The 25,166-nt window shown below is 37.6% G+C and overlaps 1 protein-coding gene and 1 non-coding gene across 2 annotated transcripts in view; both read left to right on the forward strand.

The window, feature by feature from the left end:
- Window positions 1-25,166, forward strand: part of PKP4 (plakophilin 4) — a 235,347-nt gene that overhangs the window by 143,700 nt on the left and 66,481 nt on the right. The window contains exon 4 of the mRNA XM_063087760.1: window positions 24,413-24,447. Within this exon, the coding sequence (XP_062943830.1) occupies window positions 24,413-24,447 (35 nt within the window). The remainder of the gene's footprint in view (window positions 1-24,412; window positions 24,448-25,166) is intronic.
- LOC134365777 (small nucleolar RNA SNORA9) lies at window positions 10,104-10,234 on the forward strand. The gene has a single exon (XR_010022176.1). It is a non-coding gene; the product is annotated as a small nucleolar RNA SNORA9 (small nucleolar RNA).

Genomic DNA, 25,166 nt, shown 5'->3' on the forward strand with positions numbered 1-25,166 from the left:
ATACATGTCATAGCATGTATTAGTACTTCATCCCTTGTTATTTCCAAATAATATTCCATTATATGGATGTACCACATCATCAGTTGGACATTTGGGTTGTTTCTGCCTTTTGGCTATTGTGACTAGTGCTGCTGTGTTTTGGGTTTTAAGAGGTAAAAATCTCAGGGGTTTTGCTCCAAGCATTCTTTGACTGGGGGGTGGGAGACACAAGGGAGATTCCCCTTGGCCTGTGCCATCTTCCTATTCTTTTTACATGGCCTTCACTTCTTTCCTTTCTCCTTTGCTTTGTTATGGTAAATCCTTGTTTATTGCTGGGCTAGTTTTCTGTGTTGTCTTACTTTTAAGTACATAGTAGGTAAAGCTATTTGAGGGTCCTGTGATGTTCATCAGAATATAGTTCACCAGATTTCCTTTACTTGGTGTTGTATTTGGTCACTAGTGACTCTCTCAATGGTCAAACAAATAAAAGCTCTTTGACTTTATTTCTAATTCAGACTAAATGGAGAAAAAACTATTTAATATTTGAATGCAGTTATCAGAAACCCTCTTTGGGATCTCTAGAGTGAGTATTTATTAAATGAATTCTCTAATGAGCAAATTTAGTAACATTGAATTTTTATGATGCGACTCCTTTTATAAACACAGTAGAGTTACACATCTGAAAGATACAAAATGAGTCTGTGGCTGACCAGCAGCTCTACAGAAGTCATTTATCTGGAGCAGTTTGCTTAAGCACAATTCTTCCAGAAGGCATTTATAATTACTGGTTCTCTTTGCCAATTCCGGTCACAAGCCAATTTCATCTGGGACATACAAATCCAAGTGACAACTATCTCTACATATTTGAATTAAACTTGTATAACAGTCTTCTGCAGGACATGTGAAACCGAGGTAATTCAACTAGTATTTCATTAGGCTAACCAATTTTAAACTAAGATTGTAACCATGTAGAATTTGGATTTTAAACCAAATACTTTTCATAAGAAATAGAATTTTTTGTGAGCTTAGAACATTACATAACAAAGTATTTTAACCATAGCGAATAAATATTTCACAATGAATTGATGCTTAGACTGTGCATTTTAAAATGTTAAGTGGATGATGTGGTTGGGAGGGACCACTAAAAAGATCATAGTAAATTAACCATAAAGTTTAGAGTTAGCATCAAAGTTTCAGATTATTTTTAAGACTGTTTTAATACATTTGGTTATATATGGAGGCAGCCCAGCAGTATTAACTTTCCTAATTAATGAACAGGAAAATACTTTTTAAAATTCAGAGGCCCGTGAATCTAAAGTATATGTATCATGCCATTATTTAATTATCTTTTAAAGAATTGCTTTAATTAAAATAACATTTCATTTTCTGTAATTTTTCATACTTCACATTCTATAATTACTATTCTTAAATTATTTAACAGTAATGAATTATTGAATCAAAATAAGAATTTTGTTACTAGCCCCAACTCTTAGTCATTAGGTTTTTTTAACCAAGTGTATACAAGTTGAGTATTCATTATCCAAAACATTTGGGACCAGAAGTGTTTCAGATTTTGGATTTTCAGATTAGGGATGCTCAACTTGTATTGATAAAGTACTCTGAGTGGGTCATATAGGATATTTCAAGATGCTTTTTTAAAAAATTTACCTTTACTGCTTGATAAGAATTGGTAATTTCTTTCGCCGTGTCAAAAAAGCAACACTGCTCTTAAATTCTGTATTATTACTCTCATTTTGGGATTGTCCATATTTTTTAATCTTCTTTATTTTGAGAAATGTTAAAAATTATAAGTACAGAGTAGGATATAACAAAAATTCAAGTGCGTTCTCACATTCCAAAATTGAAAATTATTGAAAATTCATCATATTGGCTTCTTTTTTATTAAAAAAAATATATATTAAACATAAAATTCAAGTCCCCTTTGCCTTATTCTGCCTTCCCTATAGTTAACCAGTAGTGTGTAGTATTCCAATTTACTTTGTGTACTTTTATATCAAATACATATACATATATACATCTGTGGCTAATAGTTTGTGTTGCTTTTTTAACACGTGCAAATGGTATAATCTGTGTATCATTGTGCATCTTGATTTTTCTATTTGAGATCTATCCACCCTGTAGATCTAGTTTATTTTTTAAACCACTTATATATTTATATCATAGGCTATTGAGGTTTCATAATACTATAAATAATATAACAGTGAACATCCTTGAACATATCTCCTGGTTAACATGTGTAAGATTCTAGAAAATATATAATTAGAAATGGAATATTTGGGTCATAATTAAAGCACATTTCCAATTTTTCTAGATCTTGCTGAATTGCTCTCTGAAGTAGCTCAACAACTGCACCCTCTTAGCAGTGTGTGAAAAATTTCCAGGTTCCCTTTTCCTTCCTTTCTTCCTCCCTTCCTCCCTCCCTCCCTTCCTTTCTTCGTTTGCCAATATTCCATATTGTGCAGGCTCTTTGATTTTTGCCATTCTACTGTTATCTTATTTTACTTTGTGTTTTCTTTTTTTATTAGCATATTCATTGTTACAAATCACACTTATTCTTTATGCCCCTTATCCAATCTCTCCTCTCCCCTTCCCCCCTCTAATAACCATAGATTTGTTCTCTCCATCTGATAGATTAACTGTTCCTCTGTTGGTTTGTTGTCTAGATGATCTGTCCAGTACTGAGACTGAGACAGGTGTGATCAAGTCCTTCCTTATTATCATAAATCAGACTCTTCTTCTGTTACTCGAGTGTGTTTTGTGGAGACAGAGGACCTCTTCCTTTTTTTTTTTTTTTTTCCCTTGGTCTCCGCTGGTGCCTCTCCTTGTGTCAATGCAGTTGAGAGTCTGGCGTGCCATCTGTGTGGTGGCTGTGACTGCTGCTATAGAGACAAGCCACTGTTGTGGCAGCCATGACAATTGTGGTGGCTGTGGTGGGCTACCCATGTGGAAATGGTGTTTTTGGTGTGCTCTTTACCTGGGTGCGGCTGGGTTCGGCTTCCCCTGGCTCCACACCTCAGGGATCCAGCGGGGCCCTGGGGCAGTGGTGACAGCTTGCCTAGTTGCAGCTGGGTTTAGCTTCCCCTGGCTCCATACTTCATTCTAAGATGTTGTTGCAGAGCACTTGGGGGTGAGGGAAAGAAAGGAAGGAGGAGGGAAAGAGAGTGGGAGGAGGAAGAAGAAGGGAGGGCATGGTCAAGGCCCATGGCACTCCCCTCATTCTGGCAGGGGAGACCAGGGGACTTCCGAAGGCGGCTCAGTTGTTGCTGGGCTGGATGCAGATGTCAGGAGGTGTGGCTGAAGCCCTCAGCTACCCACCGCCCCAGCTCAGGAGCCCAGGGTGTTTCCAGTAGTGGCTCAGTGGTCATCACTGGGCTGGTTGCAGATGTCGGGGGAATGTGACTAAAGCCATCAGCCCCTCACCACTCCAGCTCAAGGGCCCAGGGCACTTCCTGTGGTGGCTTAGTGGTTGTTGCTGGGCTGGTTGAGGATGTTGGGGGACATGGCTGAGGCCCTCATCCCCCCATTGCCCTGGCTCAGAAGCCTGGGTCATTTTCTGCAGCAGCTCGGTGGTCATTGCTGGGCTGGTTGTAGATGTCATGGAGGGCATGGTTCAGGCTCTCTGCCCTCTGCACTCCCTGGATTTGGAGCCCGGGGGGCTTCCGGTCCTTCTAGGTTTTATAGGTGGTCTTTGGTAGTGTTAGGCCTTTACTACTTAATGTCAAACTTTGTCTCAGAACTGTGAGTATTTTGTTTTTCTTTCAGTTCTGTGTTGTATTATTCGCTGTTCCCACCTCTTAAACTCTGCTCTGGAACTAACTTGTTGTCCTTTGCTTACTTCTCAAATGGAGGAACTACCTTTCAGAACCAGCACTTGAGTACTGTAGTTGAGCTAAGTTGCTGCTTTGCTGCTGATTCTCTCGGGAAGGCTTTCTGTGCAGCCCAGGTTTTAATTGTTGACCTTGTAAGCACTTCTAGGTCTTGTGAGGTCTGGAACACCCAGGTTGTGTGGAAACTCTGGTCTGGGCCTGAGTCTTTTCAGGAAGCTGCATCCCCTGCAGTTCTATAATCCTGACCAGTGTCCACTGAGTGGTCCTGCACTGAATGGAGGGCAGATCAGATGTCCATGCTGTGCCCCAGTGTTACCCCAGAGGCCGTCTCCCCCACCACCCACACTCCAAACACTTCCTATGGGATGGGCCATGCGCTGGTCCCTTGTGTTGACACATCAGTCTCTGAGTGGCTCCTTTTTTCTGTTGTCTGTGTCTCCTTGCTCCTATGTGGGTTCACGGGATCCCTATTAGTGGTCTTACTGGCTTGGGGGTCACCAAGGCCCTCTTCTCCCCTGCCGCCTCTAGGCAATTTCATATGAAGGGCACAGCTGCGGCTTTTGCCAACTCTTGTTCCAGGTGCTCACCAGCTCCAGACTTGAAGCAGCCAGGATTCGAAATAGTGGGAGCAATCCTTTCTTTATCTCATTGTGGCTTCTCCTGCCTTCATGAACTCCATACGTCTTTCCTCCTCTTCCCCTGAGCTCTAGTGGCCCCAGCTTGGATGTCATTGCTTTTTAATAGTTGTAAATTGGTTGATTTGTAAGAGAGTGACACTGGGGACCATCTATTCTGCCATCCTGACCGGAAGCCTCTACATTTTCTTGACTGAGTATTTGCTTGATTGAGTGAGATTGAGTATCTTTTCATGCTTATGGTCCATTTGGGTTTCCTCTTTTATTTATATTCTTTGTTCATTTTTCTAATAAATAATTTGCTTATTCTTTTTGGTTCTATCATTAGTTTTTTTAAAGCTAAAATAACTCGGATGTATTTTTTTTTTTTTTTTTTTTTTTGGGGATGTATTTCTTAAAATGCTACAGGTCCTAGTACATCATAGCAAAATACACCATATTAATCTATTTTTGGAATACCAATCTTTCATTACTATGACAAATACATAGAAGAAAGAACCTTCTGTATATGATATATAATAATAGATCCCAGATTATCCAAACCTGTAACTTAGGGTAGGTTAAAGCTCAAACAGCTGATACTAACATTAACTTTCTATTTTCACATTTCCTTTAATGACTGTATTTATTTTTTTCTGCAAATATTTATGATGTCTTTTCTAAATTCACTCAATAAATATTTATGCCTTTGCTTTTTCTAGACATATAAAAGCTTAGAAATGTCTATTCTAGCAGGAGGAATTATTGTGCATAACTAACCAGATGAAAAAGTTCCTTCATAACAGCATAAAATATATGCCTGTATTATAATTTTGTGAAGAGTGCTGTGTTGATCAGATTGCATTGGCTGTCCCAGCTCTATCACAGGAGCCTTACCTTGGTATCTTTGACTGTCATATCTTAGGTGAAAATTCTTTTTTGTATTCGTATTATAGGGAAGAGAACAATAGCCACTGAGCACCTGTTACGTGACACTTGTGCTGGTAGATGTTTTCTACCCATTGATTCTCTTACTGTTCAATAGTGTTTTATTTTTGGTCTTGGTGATGATGGTGGTGGTGTATTTTCCTTTGATTTGGCTTTAATTATTATTGTACACCTGAGTCTGTCATTAGGATAACATGTTCTAGTATTTTTTTATTGGTTTCCAGAAGTGGTTTGGGAAGACTTAAGCACCCTGCTTACCTCCATCTTGTTGTTCCACCACTCCAAATGCACACAGTCTATGTAAAAACTGTGCTTGCTGTACAAAGACCACTAGAAAACACCTTTCCTCCAGCCCCACCTCTACCACTACTGTTTTGTCTCTCCTATCTGGAAATTCTGGAGTGGCTGCTATTTCACTCTTAGTTAATCACAAACATGTTACAAGAAATCGTATAAATATTAATTCAAAAATTCTAGAAAACAACCTTGAAAAACATAGCTGCACTAATGTACTTTCTACAGGTAATGATTTTGCGGGGGGAAAGTTTACCATTCCTTCATCTAATCACTTTAATCTTCATGATGAAATGAAGGAAGGTTGGTGTTAAACTCTCATTTTCATTATCATTTGGCAGGTTAAGGACAGCGGAAAGAGTGATGTGTGTGATGAGATGTTTCCTTAACCCTTCGGAGAACTACCAAATACAGCTCTAATCTAATGATGTGTGGACAAAGAAATTGAAAATGTGATTATCTACCTAAAAGTGAGGGCCATCTATTTATGCATTTTCAGGAGTTAATTGGCTTGCTGTAAAAATTTACATGTCATGTCTGCTTGGGGAAAAGAAGCCTGACAAGTTTGCCAGACTTTGTAGTGTCTGAATTGTTATTATCGCTGTCCTCCCTGAGGCTTTGCGGTCTATTTAATGACAAATCAATCTAATCTGTTTTTGTATAGATTCTTCTATTCTGCTGTTGTGTTATTCCACAACTAAATAGGCAGGGAAACACTCTAAAACTGAAGAATAAAAAAGCCTGTGGGCTACAGATCTTCACAGCTAAAAAAAACTTACATTTAACAATTATACATTTTAACCACTGTCAAGTAGTTGAGATACAGTGTTTGTTATACATTAATGGACGGTTTATAATCCACAGAGGAAGGTCTTTAGGGTGTGTGTATGTGTGTTTATTTCTTCTAGCCCTTTTTTTATCGGAGAAAAACAGTAGCCAGTTATGCTTCAGTCTACGTCAGTTAAAGGTTGATAGACTTCCCAGCTTTAGCTGCATTATCAGTAATGGGGCTCTGTGAGCCACAGAGAAAATCCAAGTAAAATTGTCAACCACGATACAAAAACAAGTGCTTAAGAACTACAAAATACAGATATTTACTGAGCAGCAATAGCAAAATACTTTTCAGTAAAGACTTATTTGTAAGTAATAAGTGAAATAGTATTGTATCATTTCTTATTAAATAAATACAAAAGCAGAAATTATATTATTGAAGAGAGTAGTACATTGAGAATAAGGCTAGAAGTTAAAATCTTGGGTGAATTACAACCACTAATGAAATAATCGATCTTAACCAGTGATCATCAATGGCTGCTAAAATCATCAGCTGAAAAGGTGGTAGGAAGTTTTACAGTGAATGGATCAGGCTGACTGCACCTGAACCCACTGATCTGTCTTATACTAATATCATAAAAAGGAAGACAGCCAGAAATTATAGCTCCTGATGTGATGCATCAGGGAAATATATAATGGCACCTACGATGTATTCTTGCCCCAAAATTGCTCAGGCATCTAGATATAAATGCCAGTTTCTGGGAAGTATAAGAGACAGTGGAACATGTTAAATGACACTGTGTTGATGCATTCATTAGATCCAGGCTGGTGGGAGTTCTACAGGGCAAATGAAAATTTCAAACAGTTAAAAAAGGGGGAGGTGGGCAAAACTACATTAAAAGAGATTTTTAGAGACAGAGCTACCAAATGCAATGTGCAGAATTTGTTTCTGGTCCTGATCCAAACCAACCAACCAATTGTTTTTAAAAATTGAAACAGGCAATATGAATACTGACTAGATATTTGTTGATACTAAGAATTTTACTGTTAATTTTTTGGTGTGATAATATTTGTTATATTCTTTTTAAAGTACTGTATCTATATCTAGAGATACATCTAAAGTGTTTATTACCAAAGTGATAAGAAGTCTGAGTTTGCTTCAAAATAATCCAGCAATGCAGAGAAAATAATGGATGAAGGTACAGATGAAATAATTTTGACAACATGTTTACTTTTTTGTTGAAGCTTGATAATAAATACATAAGGGGGTTCATTATACTGTTTTTTATTGTATATGGTTTAAATGATGCATAACAAAAAGATTAAAATATTAGATGATTCAGGTCAGTTTTCTGGCTGAAATTATGTTTTGATAATTATAATTTGTTCCATTTTTGTAAAATTAGTTTGGTTATATTTCTTAAAATCTGAGTGGTGGATATTCTTTTCAAAAGTTTAAATACGACCATTTATTGGCTCTGTTTTTTAAATTGTATAGATTATGAATTTACACAATATGCTGCATATACTCCATAATGCCATTCTCATCAATAATGCTGACTCGTTATGACAGTGAGTAGGGAAGGGAGCAAAAGGGAGGAAGGGTTAAGCTGCTGACCCACCTCCTCTGTTACATTGTAAACTGTTGTTCCTCTGTGAATTCATATTTCTTAAAAGAAGAATGCTGGACGTGAAATCTAGAAATTTAAGAGTCCTGACCAACCACTCACCTTGTCTGTTTACCATGGAGGGTGACTGTTCCACCTCAGAACAGTGTTTATGGATCGCCCACTATGTGTCAGGAATGCTGTTTTCAGAGACTTAACCCTGATCCTTTGTTATCATTATCATCATTCCTTCTCATTCTTTCTAATAGGCTTTTGTTCTGTTTCATTTCCCTATTCAGTAGTTTGGAAATTCTGCACACTTATGTGTGGGAGATAAATAGAGAAGAAAACAAAACAAGAGTGGGTAAGGGGATGTGGGACAAACTAAAGATCCTGAGAGTTTTCAGGAGGGATTTAAAGCATTCCAGAACCACTTTCCTAGGTTCCAGGTGTTTTACTACATAGAAACATAGTGTATGCTAGGTCAAATAGTGACTGTATCCTTCTGAGCCCATCCTTTCTCCAGCACAGTTATTGATGGTCCTGCGTCAGTACTCTACCCTACATGTGAATTCATTTCTCCTTTAGCACTAAAACAGCTAGTTATGGTGCTTGTCTATGAATCAAGAGCTGGAAATGCTGTTACAATGAGAAACTGGGTTTTTTTTCCAAAAAGCAAAGCAGAAATTTTAAAAATGTATTGTTTTTTTTTCTTTTTACACTCATAATTAAAATAAGGTTTTTCCTAGAAATTAAAGAAAGTTTACTGTATATAAAAGTTAAAAATAAATCGTTACTCTGGATAATCAATGGACAGAAAGTGAATATTATTCTTTAGTCACACATCAAATTTGGTAGTGCCTTTACATGAGTAGCAAAGAATTGAATGTGAATAAATCATTTCCTTTTGAATAGCTAAGTAGGGTAAATGATCAGGGGAGTAAATGTTTAATAAATTTAAGCTTACGATAATCTTAAAACTCCTTTTCAGTAAATTTTTACATAGGCTTTTCAAAGCATTTTAAATCTCAAATAGTGTACAAAATGAAATCGTATGTGTCATAAACAAAACTATAAGTATGAATTTTAGGGTTTTGGATGCCAGTTTGTCTCTTAATATACATCTCTACAGCTTAGTGCCATGTTAATGCTATACTCTAATCTCATGTAGTGCAGGAAGGAAAACAGGACCCTTTTCCTGCTCCTTACCAGCACCGGCTTTATTTAAAATTATAAGATTTAGATTGTTTTTTGCATTTCTAAAAGAAAAGAGTATGTGCTCTTTCTTTTTTCTATTTTAAATTAATTTTTTTTTTTCTCTTTCTGTTCCTTTTCCTTTGGAGCTTCTGGCAGGATAGAAATGAGACAGTAGCATTTTGTTGACCGTGGACATAAATAATTTCCGCAGCTCATCTAGTTCAAGGCCGACCCTTTGCCGAACTAGGATCCCAGCCCATGGCATAATACTTAGCAGTTGGTTCTGGTGTTGTTTTTTACCACCTTTCTTTTTACATCTCAGTTGCTTTCACTCTTTCAAACATCAACTGATGTGTTAAAAAACCATTCCATTTTGATTTCTGCTGTAACTAGTTGCAACACCTGTTATGGGATGAGGTTAAACAGAAGTCATGCTTCCTGTATAATTTATGGGGATACCAGACGGAACTATTTGACTCATTTTTGTCTAGTACTACATCCTTTCTGATCTTCCCCTTCCCATATGGTCTTCTGAATCTTTTATTCATACATTCAAAGCAGTAGCACAAAATGCTTTTGTCAAAGACTATTTAACATCTTCTGAAATGTGTTCACCTCTACTCCCCATGAAGATTACTTAGATTGTGTTTTCCAATCCTTTAATGTTTTTGCTGTGCCTCAAATAAGTAATTTTCACTTCAGGAGACTGGTCATAATATTATTTATTTATATCTTACCTTTTCCTGGAATGCATTTTTGGATAGCTGTTATAAGGTCCAAAAATATGGTAGGATAACATGAGGGAAAAGTGGAATGAAGAATTGAGAAAAAAAAGTAGGACCAGATCACAAGCCTCCAGTGTGCTGGGGTCTGCAGTGACCCTACACATTCCTACGGTGCTTGCCAGACACTTTGAAATGGTTTGAGGCCTTGCCCTGCTCCATCCAGAGCAAGGTTATAGGAATGTCAAACAATTGCTTGAAAAGAAAAAAAAAAAAAAAAAAAAAAAAACAGGACCAGGAATGAAACCAAAAATGTTTACCTCAGTGGCCGGCCACACATTTTACTCAAACTTTCTAGCAGCCGATGGAAACCAGTATTGCACTTATGTACTATCCTTTGCTGTTCCTATTGCTCATGATTTTTAAAGATTAAAAGTGTAAAAGTACATTCTGAGAGCATGGCCATGGTTTTCAGGTAAAGTGCCACTGAGAAGGAAATATGTGTCAGATTCTAACCTTTGACTTTCCCATGTTCCATGAAGTGTCAGGCTTTCCAATAGCCATCTTGTTTGCTCATTCTGTTGATCGCCCCAGTGATTGGGCTTGGAGTGGAGATGGATCGGCACAGATCCATCTCTGCTGCTGGAAGGCAACTCAAGGCTCACGTCCTGTTGCTGAGGGGTCAGGAGCAGCTGTATTGTACATGAAGGACATCACTTATAATTCCAGTGCTCTTTCTTTTCTGTAACCTCAACATCATCCCCTCTTATCACATAAATAATTATGAAGAGACACTTTGCCCTGTCTGATTTGTTATGCCTTGCTTAGTTCAAATGATAGGTGTGTACCATTTTCAGGGGCAAAGTCACAACACACACAAAAATAACTAAACTACAACCATGGGCCTATTGTCACATTTTCACTCTTCCTGGCTGCTGAGATCTTGGGAAAGGCCTTTGGAAGAGAGGGAACTAATGGCTATGAAAAGCCAGGAAGAATTAATAAGTGGTCCTTTCTCAGGAAGAAAGAAATGAGTCTCAGTCCAATGGAGAATTGCCCAGAGTCTCACAGAATGATAAAGAGAGCCTCAGTCAGTGAAAAATCATGAGTTTGAAGGAAGAGTTTTTGTCATTGTTTTTGTTGAGATTATGAATGGACACTAAATAAATTTGTAAGAGTTTCCTAAAAATGTAGTTAAATACCAAGAAGGATTGCTTTCAGAGTATTATTGCTAAGAAATCCTTACTGCCTAGGCTAATGATTTTTCAAACTAGGGTCCTCAGAGCCCCTTATGGGCAATAATGTGATTGATAGAGATATGTTTGTCTTCCAACTCCTCTCTTACTCAGCTAGGCAAAGCAGCTGACCTTCATTATCTGTTTTACATAATAGCCTGCCTTTGACTTCCTGGACTGCCCAGTGGAAGGATGAAGAGCTATTCACACTTGTTTGGGGAAGGATAATCACGATATATTGTTTGTCTAGCTGTTCTAGTTATTCCGACCGTAAGACAGAGCATAAGTCTCTAATGTGAAAGAGTTATGTCCTAGAAATGAGCTTCCTGTTTGCCAAACATAAGAAAACATAAGAAAATAAAACTAGTTGTAACCTCACAGTTACCTGTTGGTAGGTGTTATAAGTTCTTGAAATATCAGAAGGTGGTTTCCAGCATTAGGGAGCTCTTTGTTCCATCTCAGTCTTCTAGACCCCACTTCTCACCATACCAATTATGAGTATAAAACGAACTCAAGGGTATTCTTGTGGAGGGTCAGGGTAAGGAGAAATTTGACCTGCCCACCTACGGAAAACTTTTAAGACCTGGGACTTCTACAGGCATTATATTCAAAAAGTGACATTTTCAACATAAATTCAAGAGCACTTAAGAAAGCTAAAGTGCCTAAATGGGCTTTACCTAGTCAAGAACTCACATGAAACTAATGGAATATTTTACAAATGCATTGAGAGAGACTGAGCAAAGTTTAAAATGTTCTAATTAAAAGGAAAGACAAAGCAATACTAGATAGAAATAAAAGAAAGTATGTTTTAATATCTCCTTATTATAATTGAACATTTAACTTAATTATAATTAATGAAGATATAGAAATTTAAGTGTTCAGTAGAATGTATTACTCAGTTAAGGTAGTTTGTTTTAAATTTATCCTGTAACACTCCAGGTAGAGTTTGAAACTTGAGAATCATTAGTAGTTTTATTTAGCCAGATTCCAGGGTGGTGGGAGGGATCCCAGATGCATAATGGGAAATATGGAGTGACAGAGGGAAATATGGAGCTCAGTTTCCATATCTAAGAGGATTCTGAAGCAGTTCATTAAAAAGCAATTTATAATGCCTAAAAGATAACAAGGTGTTAAGTAATTGCAATGTAAATTCATTACCAAAAAAATAAAAAACACAAACCAAGTTTGTTTTTGAACTGAGAAATAGACATTGGAATCAGTTAAAAATATGCTTATAAATATTAGGGCAATGGCAGCCCAGTGCGCACAGAGTGGGGAGACGTCTGGCAAGGGAGGCGGAGACTCGGCAGAAACCACACACCCTGTGGGGCCGCCACTGCATGATCCAGCAGGTAGGCTTCACCGCAGGCACCCGGCTCCATCCCCAGCCCCGCCTAGTGCGCTCAGAGAAAGGAGACGTCTGGCAGGGGAGGCGGGAACTCCATGGGGACCACACTGCTGCCGCTTGATCCAGCAGCCCAGCCCAATGTGTACGGAGCACAGAGACGTCCAGCAAGGGAGATAGAAGCTCCATAGAGTCCACACACCCTGTGGGGGGGGCGCCGCCGAGTGTTCCAGCAACAGGTAGGCTTCACTGCCGCCACCCGGCTCCATCCCAAGCCTGGCCTAGCGCACACAGAGCAGGGAGACATCCTGTAGGGGAAGGGGAAGCTCTGAGGAGACCACACACTCTGCGGTGCCTCGGTGCATCCCAGCAGCCCGGGCCAGAGCGCACGGAACAGGGAGAAGTCCTGCACAGGAGGTGGAAGCTCAGCAGAGACCACACACCCTGTGGTACCGCCCGGTGATCCAGCAGCCCAGCAGACCCCAAGCTGACCAGAGAGCTGGCTCCCCAGAGAGGCCCAAGAACTGAGGCAACCACACACACAAGGCACTAGAGGCCAACTGAGCAGTCACAGAGGTAGCCATACCAAATTGGCAACCACAGCAACATCTTAGTTAGTCAATAGTGTCAAACCTGTGGACTGTGAAACCCCCTGTCACAATGAATAAACATAAAAAAAAAGATACGAATAAACATCAAAAAAAAAGATACCAGAAATACAAAAAATCAAGAAAGTACACCACCAAAAGTTAATAAATCTCAAGCTCTAGATCCTATAGAACAAAAAGCCCTTGAAATGACTGACAAGGAATTTCGAGTGATAATTCTAAGGAAACTGAATGAGATACAAGAAAACTCAGCTAGACGTCATGATGAAAAAAGGAAAAGTATACAGGACCTGAAAGAGGAAATGTACAAGGAAATCAATGTCCTGAAAAAAAAATGTAGCAGAACTTGCCGAACTGAAAAAGTTATTCAGCAAAATTAAAAACACAATGGAGAGTTTAACCAGCAGGCTTGTGGAAGTTGAAGATGGGCTGTTTGAAATAACACAAGCAAGAAAAAAAAAAAGAAAAAAGAATCAAAGGCATTGAAGAAAATCTGAGAGAGATATCAGACAACCTTAAGCGCTCAAATATCTGAGTCATGGGTATTCCAGAAGTGGAGGAAAAAGGAGATTGCATTGAAAACATATTCAACAAAATAGTGGCAGAAAACTTCCCAGGTATAGGAAAAATCACAGATCTTCAGATCCAGGAAGCTCAAGGATCTCCAAACGTATTCAACCCAAAAAGGTCTTCTCCAAGATATGTTTTACTCAAATTGGCAAAACTCAAAGACAGAGAATCTTAAAAGCTGCAAGAGAGAAGCGTCAAATTACCTATAAAGGAGCCCCAATCAGGCTAACATCAGACTTTTCATCATAAACCCTAAAAGCTAGAAAGGAATGGGATGATATATTCAAAATACTAAAAGACAAAGATTGCCAGCCAAGATTACTCTACCCTGCAAGGCTATCCTTCCGAAATGAAGGGCAAATAGTATATTTCTCAGACAAACAAAAACTGCAGGAGTTCACTACCACACGACCACCCTTACAAGAAATCCTCAAGGGAGTACTGGGTTTGGTTCCTGAGAAATAACTACCACTGCCATAAAAACTCACTAGTATAATAAAAATGGCATTCACGAAGAGAAAACAAACAAACAAAAATGCTATCTACAACCTAAGGAACCAATAAACACAGAAACCAAACAGTAAATCAGAAAGCAAGGAACAAAAGACACCTAAGACAACCAAACAACCAAGAAAATGCTAGGAATAAATCAACACTTTTCAATAACAACTCTTAATGTAAAAGGCTTAAATTCCCCAATCAAAAGACACAGACTGGCTGACTGGATTAAAAAGGAGGACCAAACTATATGCTGCCTACAAGAGACCCAGCTCACCCATAAAGATTCACATAGACTAAGAGTGAAAGGATGGAAAAAGATTTACCATGCAAACAGAAAAGAAAAACGAGCTGGAATAGCTATTCTTATATCTGACAAACTAGACTTTAAACTAAGAACCATAAAAAGAGACAACAAGGGACACTACATAATGATAAAAGGACTGATCCATCAAGAAGACATAACAATCATAAATATGTATGCACCCAATGTTGGAGCAGCCAGATTTATAAAACAAACTCTATTAGACCTAAAGAAGGAAATAGACACTAATACCATAATAGCAGGGGACCTGAACACCCCACTGTCAATATTAGACAGACCATCTAGGCAAAGAATCAGCAGAGAAACACAAGATCTAAACAATACTCTAGACCAATTGGACATGGCAGATATCTACAGAACATTCCACCCAACAACCTCAGAATATTCATTATTCTCATCAGCACATGGATCATTCTCCAGGATAGATCACATATTAGGTCACAAATCAAGTCTCAACAAATTCTAAAATATTAGAATTATCCCATGTATTTTCTCAGACCATAATAGATTAAAACTAGAAATCAATAACCAATGAAATTCTGGAAACTATACAAACGCATGGAAATTAAACAGCATTCTACTTAGTGACATATGGGTCCAAGGAGAAATCAAGCAGGAAATCAAAAAATTTATTGAAACTAATGAAAATAATGATACATCATGCCAAAACTTGTGGGATACTGCAAAAGCAGTATTAAGGGGGAAATTTATTGCATTAAATGCTCACCTGAGAAGAATGGAAAGATGGCAAGTGAACAACCTAACACTTCACCTTAAAGATTAGAAAAACAAGAACAGTCCAAACCTAAAGTTAGCAGATAGAAAGAAATCATTAAGATCAGAGCAGAACTTAATGAAATTGAAACCCAAAAAACAATACAAAAGATCAATGGAAAAAAAAGCTGGTTTTTTGAAAAGATAAATAAAATTGACCAACCATTAGCATGGCTAACAAAAGAAAGAAGAGAAAAGATTCAAATAACAAAAATTAGAAATGAAAAAGGTGATAATACAACTGATTCATCTGAAATACAAGGAATCATTCGAGACTACTATAAACAACTATACGCCAACAAGTTTGAAAATCTGGAGGAAATGGATAAATTTCTGGACACACAAGTTCCCAAAACTGAGCCATGAAGATGTAGAAAATCTGAAGAGACCAATAACAATAAAGGAGATTGAAGCTGTTATCAGAAGGCTCCCTCCCAACAAAGAAAAGCCCAGGACCAGATGGATTCACAGCAGAATTTTACCAAACATTCAAAGAGGAATTGACACCGATTCTTTACAAACTATTCCAAAAGATTGAAACAGGCATTACTCCCAAACTCATTCTATGAAGCAAACATCGTACTGATACCAAAACCTGGTAAAGATATAACCAAAAAAGAAAACTACAGGCCGATATCCTTGATGAATATAGATGCAAAAATCCTCAATAAAATACTAGCAAACAGAATACAGCAACACATACGTAAAATTATTCACCACGATCAAGTGGGATTCATCCCAGGGATGCAACGTTGGTTCAACATATGCAAATCAATAAATGTGATATACCATATTAATAAAATCAAACACAAGGACCATATGGTCATCTCTATAGATGCTGAAAAAGCATTTGATAAAATTCAACACTCATTCATGACAAAGACCCTCTATAAGTTAGCTATAGATGGAAACATAATTAAAGCCATATATGATAAACCCACTGCCAATATCATCCTGAATGGAGAAAAGCTGAAAGCTTTTCCTTTAAGAGCAGGAACTAGACAAGGATGCCCACTCTCACCACTCCTATTCAACATAGTGTCGGAAATACTAGCCAGAGCAATCAGAGAAGAGAAGGAAATAAAGGGCATCCAGATTGGAAAAAATGAAGTCAAACTGTCCCTGTTTGCAGATGACATGATCCTATATATCAAACAGCCTAAAGCCTCTACAAAAAAACTCTTGGAGGTGATAAATGATTTCAGCACAGTGGCAGGATACAAAATAAAGACACAAAAATCAGTAGCATTTCTATTCTCCAATAGTGAACATGCAGAAAGAGAAATCAAGAAAGCCTGCCCATTTACAATAGCCACCAAAAAAATAAAATACTTAGGAATTGAGTTAACCAAGGAGGTGAAAAATCTCTATAATGAGAACTACAAACCACTGCTGAGAGAAATTAGAGAGGATACGAGAAGATGGAAAGATATCCCATGCTCTTGGATTGGAAGAATCAACATAGTGAAAATGTCCATACTACCCAAAGTGATATACAAATTCAATGCAATTCCCATCAAAATTCCAAAGACATTTTTCTCAGAAATGGAAAGAACTATCCAGACATTTATATGGAACAATAAAAGACCACACATAGCCAAAGCAATGCTGAGCAAAAAAAATAAAGCTGGAGGCCTAACACTACCTGACTTTAAACTATACTCCAAAGCTATACTAACCAAAACAGTATGGTACTGGCATAAAAACAGACACACTGATCAATGGGATAGAATAGAGAATCCAGAAATCAACCCACACACTTTCTACCATCTGATCTTTGACAAAGGCACCAAGCCTATACACTGGGGAAGAGACTGCCTCTTCAGCAAATGGTGCTGGGATAACTGGATATCAATATGCAGGAGAATGAAACTAGACCCATACCTCTCACCATATACTAAAATCAACTCAAAATGGATTAAGGATTTAAATATGCACCCTGAAACAATAAAACTTCTTAAAGAAAACATAGGAAAAACACTTCAGGAAATAGGACTGGATACAGACTTCATGAATACGACCCCAAAAGCACGGGCAACCAAAGGAAAAATAAACAAATGGGATTATATCAAACTAAAAAGCTTCTCACAGCAAAAGAAACAATTAACAGAGTTAAAAGACAACAAACAGAGTGGGAGAAAATATTTGCAAAATATACATCTGACAAAGAATTAATATCCAGAATATATAAGGAACTCAAACAACTTTACAAGAAAAAAACAAGTAACCCAATTAAAAAATGGGCATAAGAGCTAAGTAGGCATTTCTCTAAGGAAGATATACAAATGGCCAACAGACATATGAAAAAATGCTCAACATCACGCAGCATCTGGGAAATGCAAATCAAAACTACACTGAGTTACCATCTCACCCCAGTTAGGATGGCTAATGTCCAAAAGACTCTGAACGATAAATGCTGGCGAGGTTGCGGAGAAAAAGGAACTCTCATACATTGTTGGTGGGACTGCAAAATGGTGCAGCCTCTATGGAAAATGGTAAGGAGGTTCCTCAAACAATTGCAGATAGATCTGCCTTATGACCCAGCTATCCCACTGCTGGGAATATTCCCAGAGGAATGGAAATCATCAAGTCGAAGGTATACCTATTGCCCAATGTTTATCGCAGCCCTATTTACAATAGCCAAGAGTTGGAACCAGCCCAAATGTCCATCATCGGATGAGTGGATACGGAAAATGTGGTATATCTACACAATGGAATACTACTCAGCTATAAAAAAGAATGAAATACTGCCATTTGCAACAACATGGATGGACCTTGAGAGAATTATATTAAGTGAAACAAGTCAGGCACAGAAAGAGAAATACCACATGTTCTCACTTATTGGTAGGAGCTAAAAATAAACAAATACACACACACACACACACACACACACACACACACACAAAAACGGGGGGGGAAGAAGACATAACAACTACAATTCCTTGAAGTTGATACAAAAAGCAAACAGAAAGGACATTGTTTGGTGGGAGGGAGGAGAGGGAGGAGGGAGGGAGGTTTCGGTAATGGGCCATAATAATCAACCACATTTTATATTGACAAAATAAAATTTAAAAAAAAAAATAGGGTAATTTATTACAAAGGAAATTGTAAAGAACCAATAGAGAGTTGCCAGAACTTTTCACAATGGGCTTAGAATCCAGAAAACCACCAGTTTTGCTAGTGGAATAACATTAATTAGTAGAATAATAAATCCCACCAATGGCACAAGAAAAATTGAAAGGTAATTTTAGAATGAGCAAATCACAAATTGAAAATAAAGGCAATAATGAATTGTTTTATCCATTTGGTTGTTAATAAATACATGAATGCTTCTTTATTCAGCACACTGAGGGACCCTGTGACATTGACATCAAAGTCATCCTCGTCGTCCTTTCTTGTAGGTTTCTTTTCTCACCATTGTATCTGAGCATCTAGCAATGTCTTCCACTCAGTAGGTGATCAACAAGTATTTTTTGAATGGATATGTGTTTTATAAACAATAAATATCTTTTCTATAAAATGCAGAAGGAGCCAAAAGCAAGGGAGGAATCTGATTCCTGTGTAGAATGATTGAAACAATTTCCAAAATTACATGGGATTAATCTTTAAAACAGAATAACCTAAGCAGTTAAGATTAGTTGTCATTTATTTAAGCATCCTCCTTAATGCCAGTACCTGGTTAGATGCAGGTAGAGTTAACATATAGTCTCTACCCTCAAGAAGGCCATAGTCTGGTTATGGAAACAGATAGGTACTGCAATTATAATCGTACAAAAAGTACAGAAACAGAGATGATTTGTTGGGCACATTCTTGACATAAAGGAGGAAGTGACCAACTCTCATCAAGCTTATTATTGAAGGATGATTGACAGTCACCAGGGAGAAGACTGTAGATGGTAGGTCATCCAAACGGTGAGACACATCCATGCTCTACTCATAAAACAATTTCTAGAACAATTCATCCAAGTAATCCCTGCCAGTTAATACTAAGTGAAATTAAATTTTTTTTGGGGGGGGGGCCTGTGGTTAATTTTTTGAGCTATTAATGGGAGTTGTGTGTGTGTATAAAATTTCTTAATGCAATAAATTTTTTTTAAAAAATAAGGCAGTAAATTTTACAGCTTGACCATATTCTAATCACTGGCTGAGACTTGGTTCTCTTTTCAACAGAGGAGTAACTCTTGGATCCTGTCCCAATTCAGTATGTCTTGTAGGAGACTGGAAACAGCAGCCTGCATGTACTAATGATAGAACGAGCTCCATCTAGGCCTGAGAGAAGGTGAGGGAGGTTTACCCATTGGTGTCCACTGAAGCAGGCTGGCTCACACCAGACAGAAGAATCGAGAAAATTAGGTACTGATTTAAGTAGAACATTTTCCAAAAATATTCCTGTTTTATAGGAACTGATACAAAGTGAAGGTAAACTTTATTAGAGCGTTCAGTTTCGTGGGTATATGATACATACATTGTTACGTGGTACCAGCATATACCATTCTGGAATTTGAGTAATTCTGAAGGAATTTCCAGACTGTGTTCCTGCACATTCTACCCCAAAAATAGCATTGGAAGTGTGAAGCGGCATGTTGTGCGAGGCGACTGCAAGTAATTAGAAGTGCCTAGAATGTGGGTTTGTGTGGGAAAGGGCAGAGGAGCTGGAGCCAGGTGGTGGAAGGCCTTCTGTGCCACACGAAGATGTTTGCATATTCTCCCTTGGGGATCTGTTATGCATTAGCAGCAGGAGAATCACATCAGATTTGAGTGTTTGAAAAATCACTGTAGTAGCAGCATGGAAGCAAGCCTGAAAGGATGCAGAATCAAAGCCAGGAAGACCAGTAAGGAGAGAGACTGAAAGAATGATCTAGCTAAAAGAAGATGAGAGGATGAAGGCCCAAACTGTATCAGTGATAGTGGGGATGAATTGAAATTGTGTGTGTTTTGAGCAATAGCCACATGCCAGATGCTGCCTTAGGTTCTGTTGACACTTCTTTGAACAAGGCAGACTTCAGTGCCCTCTTGGGGCTTACACACTAGTGGGGAGAACAAACAATAAATTGACTCCCTGCTCTTCAGTTTGAGTGACTGGGTGGTAATAACTAAACGAGTCATACATACGTGAGTCATCCATGTCAACATCTTGAATAGGAAGTGTGTTAAATATCTGGTATGCAGTTGGAAATAAAGTCCACAGTTCTGGAGTGAGGGTTGTGCTCTTTTCAGGGGACCTGTTTGTATTTGTTAGTTTTGTGGTAATTACAATAAGGATTTTTAGTTGCAAACAAAAGACTGCTCTCTGGATTGTGTGAACAACAAAAAAGTAACTTACTAAAAGCGTTTGGGTGTCAAGTCAAACAATCTCTAGGAAGACCAGAGAGCCAGTTTCTGAATCTGGGTGTCCAGGAACAGTTCCCACTGCCACCATTGTGTCCACTGCAAATGCTCAGGATACTACTGTCCTCCCCTCCCAAGTCCTGTGGATCAACCGTCACTCACTGGCCTACCCTCTGGCTGCAGAGGAGTAAGAGCAGACAACTTTTGTGACTCATAATATGGGAAAATAAGGAAAGTTTTCAAAGACATTGCATAGCAGCAGTAAGTGTCCAGTAGAGATAATTTTGCCTCCATTTGTATCTGTGAATGAAAAAAAATTTAATTTCACAAGTCTGTAGAATTTTACAGTAATTTACTACATATTTTTATGTAATATGGTAAAGGCATAGTGTCTTTGTTCAAACTAGTATTTTTCACATTAAAATGGATTTCATTCTAAAAGGTCATTGATCATTAAGTTATTAGAAATTATGAATGTATCTTCTCATTGAAATAAGTTTTGGATGATTCCGTTTTTATATTTTAAAGTGCATTTCATATTCCAGTAGAAGCTCCTAGAATACAAGCTGCTTGGCATCTTCAGAAGAGAAGGGAAGTGGGATGGAGTCATCTGTGGGCACAGTACACCTGTAGACACATGATACTAAGTAAGACTTGGGGAAGCCTTTCTAGGAATAGATGGTTGGAGGGAGAGAAGAAAGAATGAGGGAAATAATCCTATGTGTCTAACATGAAGCTGACTCATTGTTATAATAAAAGTGGGTTGCATTCAGTGACTTAAAACAGCATTTCAATATTCCATGTATTTATTGTCCAGTCTCTCAATCTGAGTAGTGAACAATTTGAGAGTCATTTAAAGTGAGTAGTTCAAAAGGGAAATAGACTGTTCTGAATAACATATAATGACCAGTTATTACATGTAATTGTAGAATTTCATGTGAAGGTATTTGGGCTGAATATATGGTCTTCAGAATAAACCATGGAACTTTTTTACTTATTTTAATCCTCATTATTAGCTTGTTTTCCTAATGATTTATATCTTTTTACCTTAAATAGGGTAAGGGAAAAAAAATTTTTTTTTCTTGGCGTTTGGCCATTATGGGACACAAACCCTTGACCTTGGTGTTATCTACACCATGCTGTAACCAACTAAGCTAACCAGCCAGCTTAAAGCCTATTAAATTGTATGATAATAACTATTTAGAATAAGTGTGAATTCTCTGTTTTTTCATTCATGACAGAGAACTGAAAGTGACCTCAAATTATCCGTTCTTAGACAAATTTACTTACTTTTTTGTTGGGTGGTTGGCCAGGATGGGGCTCTGAACCGTGAACCTTGCTGTTATCTGCACCACGCTCTAACCATGTGGGCTAACTGGGAAAATTGCTTTTAACTGAGACTTCCCATTGCCTTCACCTAGGAATGCCTTATTATATTTTGGTGACCAAAGGCCTTTTCAGAAACAGAAATGCTGGGGCCGGCCTGTGGCTCACTCGGGAGAGTGCGGTGCTGATAACACCAAGGCCCCGGGTTCGGATCCCATATATGGATGGCCGGTTCGCTCACTGGCTGAGCGTGGTGCTCACAACACCAAGTCAAGGGTTAAGATCCCCTTACCGGTCATCTTTAAAAAAAAAAAAAGAAAAAGAAAAAAAAAAAAGAAACAGAAATGCTGGTTGCCTGATTGTTACACCAAGAGGCCACAGGAACTTCCTAACTAGACTGGGGGAGAATAAGTTGATCTGATCAGTAATAACCAATCATTTATATATATCTGATCTTTTAGAAAAATGAATAACTCAGTATTTTTTAGTTTGTGTTGCAACAACAATATATAGTGAGCATCTGCATGCTGGGCAACATGCTAAGCACTCGACATAAAGAGTTGAGCAGAACAGCCACAGCCTTTGCCAAATTTGAGCAGTTAGCCAGAATTAAATTCTCTGATTTATAATTTTGAGGATTAAAAATCTTGAAAAGGTATTTTATTAATGTTTGTGTAAGTTTCAAACTCAGAAGATAATAAACTTTCATGATATTCCCCGGAAACTTGAGATATATCAAACATTTACAGATGGCAGTTTGATTTACCAAGTATTTTAATTTTTACATAAAATTTCATTTTGATAGGACCACAAAAACAGATTGAAGAGAAATTGAAATTCAGTATAAGGAAGCACCTTTGGAGCCATGAGATAGTGATAAGCCACACTCAGGAGCAAGATAAATGTCCCGTTACTGATATTTGACCCAAATTTTTGCTGTTTTCCCATTAGTCCCTTTTGAAATCAGTGGAGTGCATCAGATAAAGGATCATCACCTGTGCTCTGGAGACAATTAGCATTAACTGATTGACTCCATTCATTGGGAGCATGCCCCTCTGCTTGCAGCAAGTTCAAGGTCCTGGAATTGAGCTGCTGTGCCTGGGATGAAGAAAAGGCAGATCGCACACAAAATTGAAGTTCAGGGAGTTTGTGCTGAATCTAGGGTTTTCATCCAGCTAGAGTTTCATTTACCACTCTCTGTGACTTGGGAAAAATATCGAGGGGTTAACAAGAACTTAAAATTCTTAGAACTACAGCACTAACAGGAATTGTTCCTTTCATCTGTTCCAAGTCCTTTAGAGTGATTCCTTAAGCCCAGAGTCACACACCTATTCTGTAAATTCAATAAGCACTCCAAAAATGCTTGAATATGTGTTTTTTCTTATTTAAAAAAATGTACAAATGTTTAAAAAGAAAAAATTTTCGTGGTCATACTCACAGAAATAACTGCTAGCACTTTGGTTTTTATTTTTCTAGACTTCTTTCTAGGCATATTGTTGTGTGTGTTTAATGCAAAAATGGGATCACAAGCTGTTCTGCCATACAGCACAGTGCTTAGGAGCACTGACTTTGGAATCATACCATCCTGGGTTTGATCCCAGCTCTTTTAGCTATCAGCATATGTTTCTCTATCTGTAAAATAAAGATAATAATGTGCCTATTCATAAGGTTGTTGTGAATAATATAAAGGACATAATATGTGAAGTACTTAATCTAGCATTTAATAAACGCTTAATAATCTAGTCTGTTGTATTTTACCACACTGTCCCCTTAACACCAAGAGGGGTAGGAGAAGAGAGGGAAGCAAGATATGTTTTTATGCACAAATTTTTAAAATAGGTACTCTATAAACCAAGGAAAATATATAGCTAAAATTCTGTACTGGCTTATAAGACCCTATATTTCCAATATAAAGTTCTATGATATCATTTAAATTTTATAAGGCAGCATTCAATTCAAAACTGTCCTCATTAACTTTTGTGTCTATGTAGTATCTAATGGCTTCTTTTGAAAATAAGTAAAATAAATGAACTTTTTAACAATCTTTTTGGTTTTTGAATATATATGTTGTATATGTAGTTTTCATATTATCACAGAAAAACAGTATAATGCATCATATAGTACTGTGAATATCATACTTAGTTGTGCTATTTTATTTGTCTTATTCAGGGAGAATTAAATATCACTTTATAGTTTGCCTTAATTTCCAAGTAGAAATACAGTTTTGTCCCAAATTGATATAGAAAGTTAAATATTGTCTAAAAATTAACTTGGTTAACAAGGGAACTTAAAATTTTGTTTTAGATTTTTATGTTTTTATATAAATTAATGTGGAAATTAAATGTGTATATGCAAAACAGGTCCATAGTTAAATTTTATAACAAAGGAAATAAATGCTCCATTCTTTCTTTCTTTTTCTCTAGCTCAACTGAGAAGTCCTTTCCTTGGAGATCAACAGGTATGATTTTCTACTACATTAAAAAAGCTATGTTTTGGGCCGAGCCCGTGGCGCACTCGGGAGAGTGTGGCGCTGGGAGCGCGGCGACACTCCCGCCGCGGGTTCGGATCCTATATAGGAATGGCCGGTGCACTCACTGGCTGAGTGCCGGTCACAAAAAAGACAAAAAAAAAAAAAAAAGCTATGTTTTACATACACACACAAAAGCAATTACATAGCCTACTCCCTTAATTTACTATCTCTTGGTGAAATAAGCCAAGCAGAGCCTTTAGTAGTGACAGTATTGAGCTACTTTGCTTTGAAGCATTGGTTCTTAATTTGCCTAATTTTCTTAAACATTATTGAGTAGATATGTATATGTCTGTAAAGAAAGTTAAAGCTCTGGACAGCAACATTTTTAATATCAACCTATATCTGAAAATTTTCTTTTCCATCGTAAGGAAACAGAGGTTTCAAAAAAGGTTATTGTATAATCTGGGAAAGCAGGCTAATTAGGTCTTTCTTTTCAGAATGTTTCTCATACTCCGAGAAGAGTTGCCTGCAATGTTCATTTTCTTTATGTAGCCACATGTAGAATATCTGGTAGCTTCTAATATAGTCTAATAGAGTCCGGTAGCTTTTAGTGTATTCTATCTGTTCTTTTTACCCTAATGTTTACCGCATAGGAAAGATGAATTACACTGATAGTGTCTGCCACTTTCACAAATATTTGATGTATT

The sequence above is a fragment of the Cynocephalus volans genome, chromosome 1, assembly GCF_027409185.1.
Source record: "Cynocephalus volans isolate mCynVol1 chromosome 1, mCynVol1.pri, whole genome shotgun sequence".
In the NCBI taxonomy this organism is placed as follows: Eukaryota; Metazoa; Chordata; class Mammalia; order Dermoptera; family Cynocephalidae; genus Cynocephalus; species Cynocephalus volans.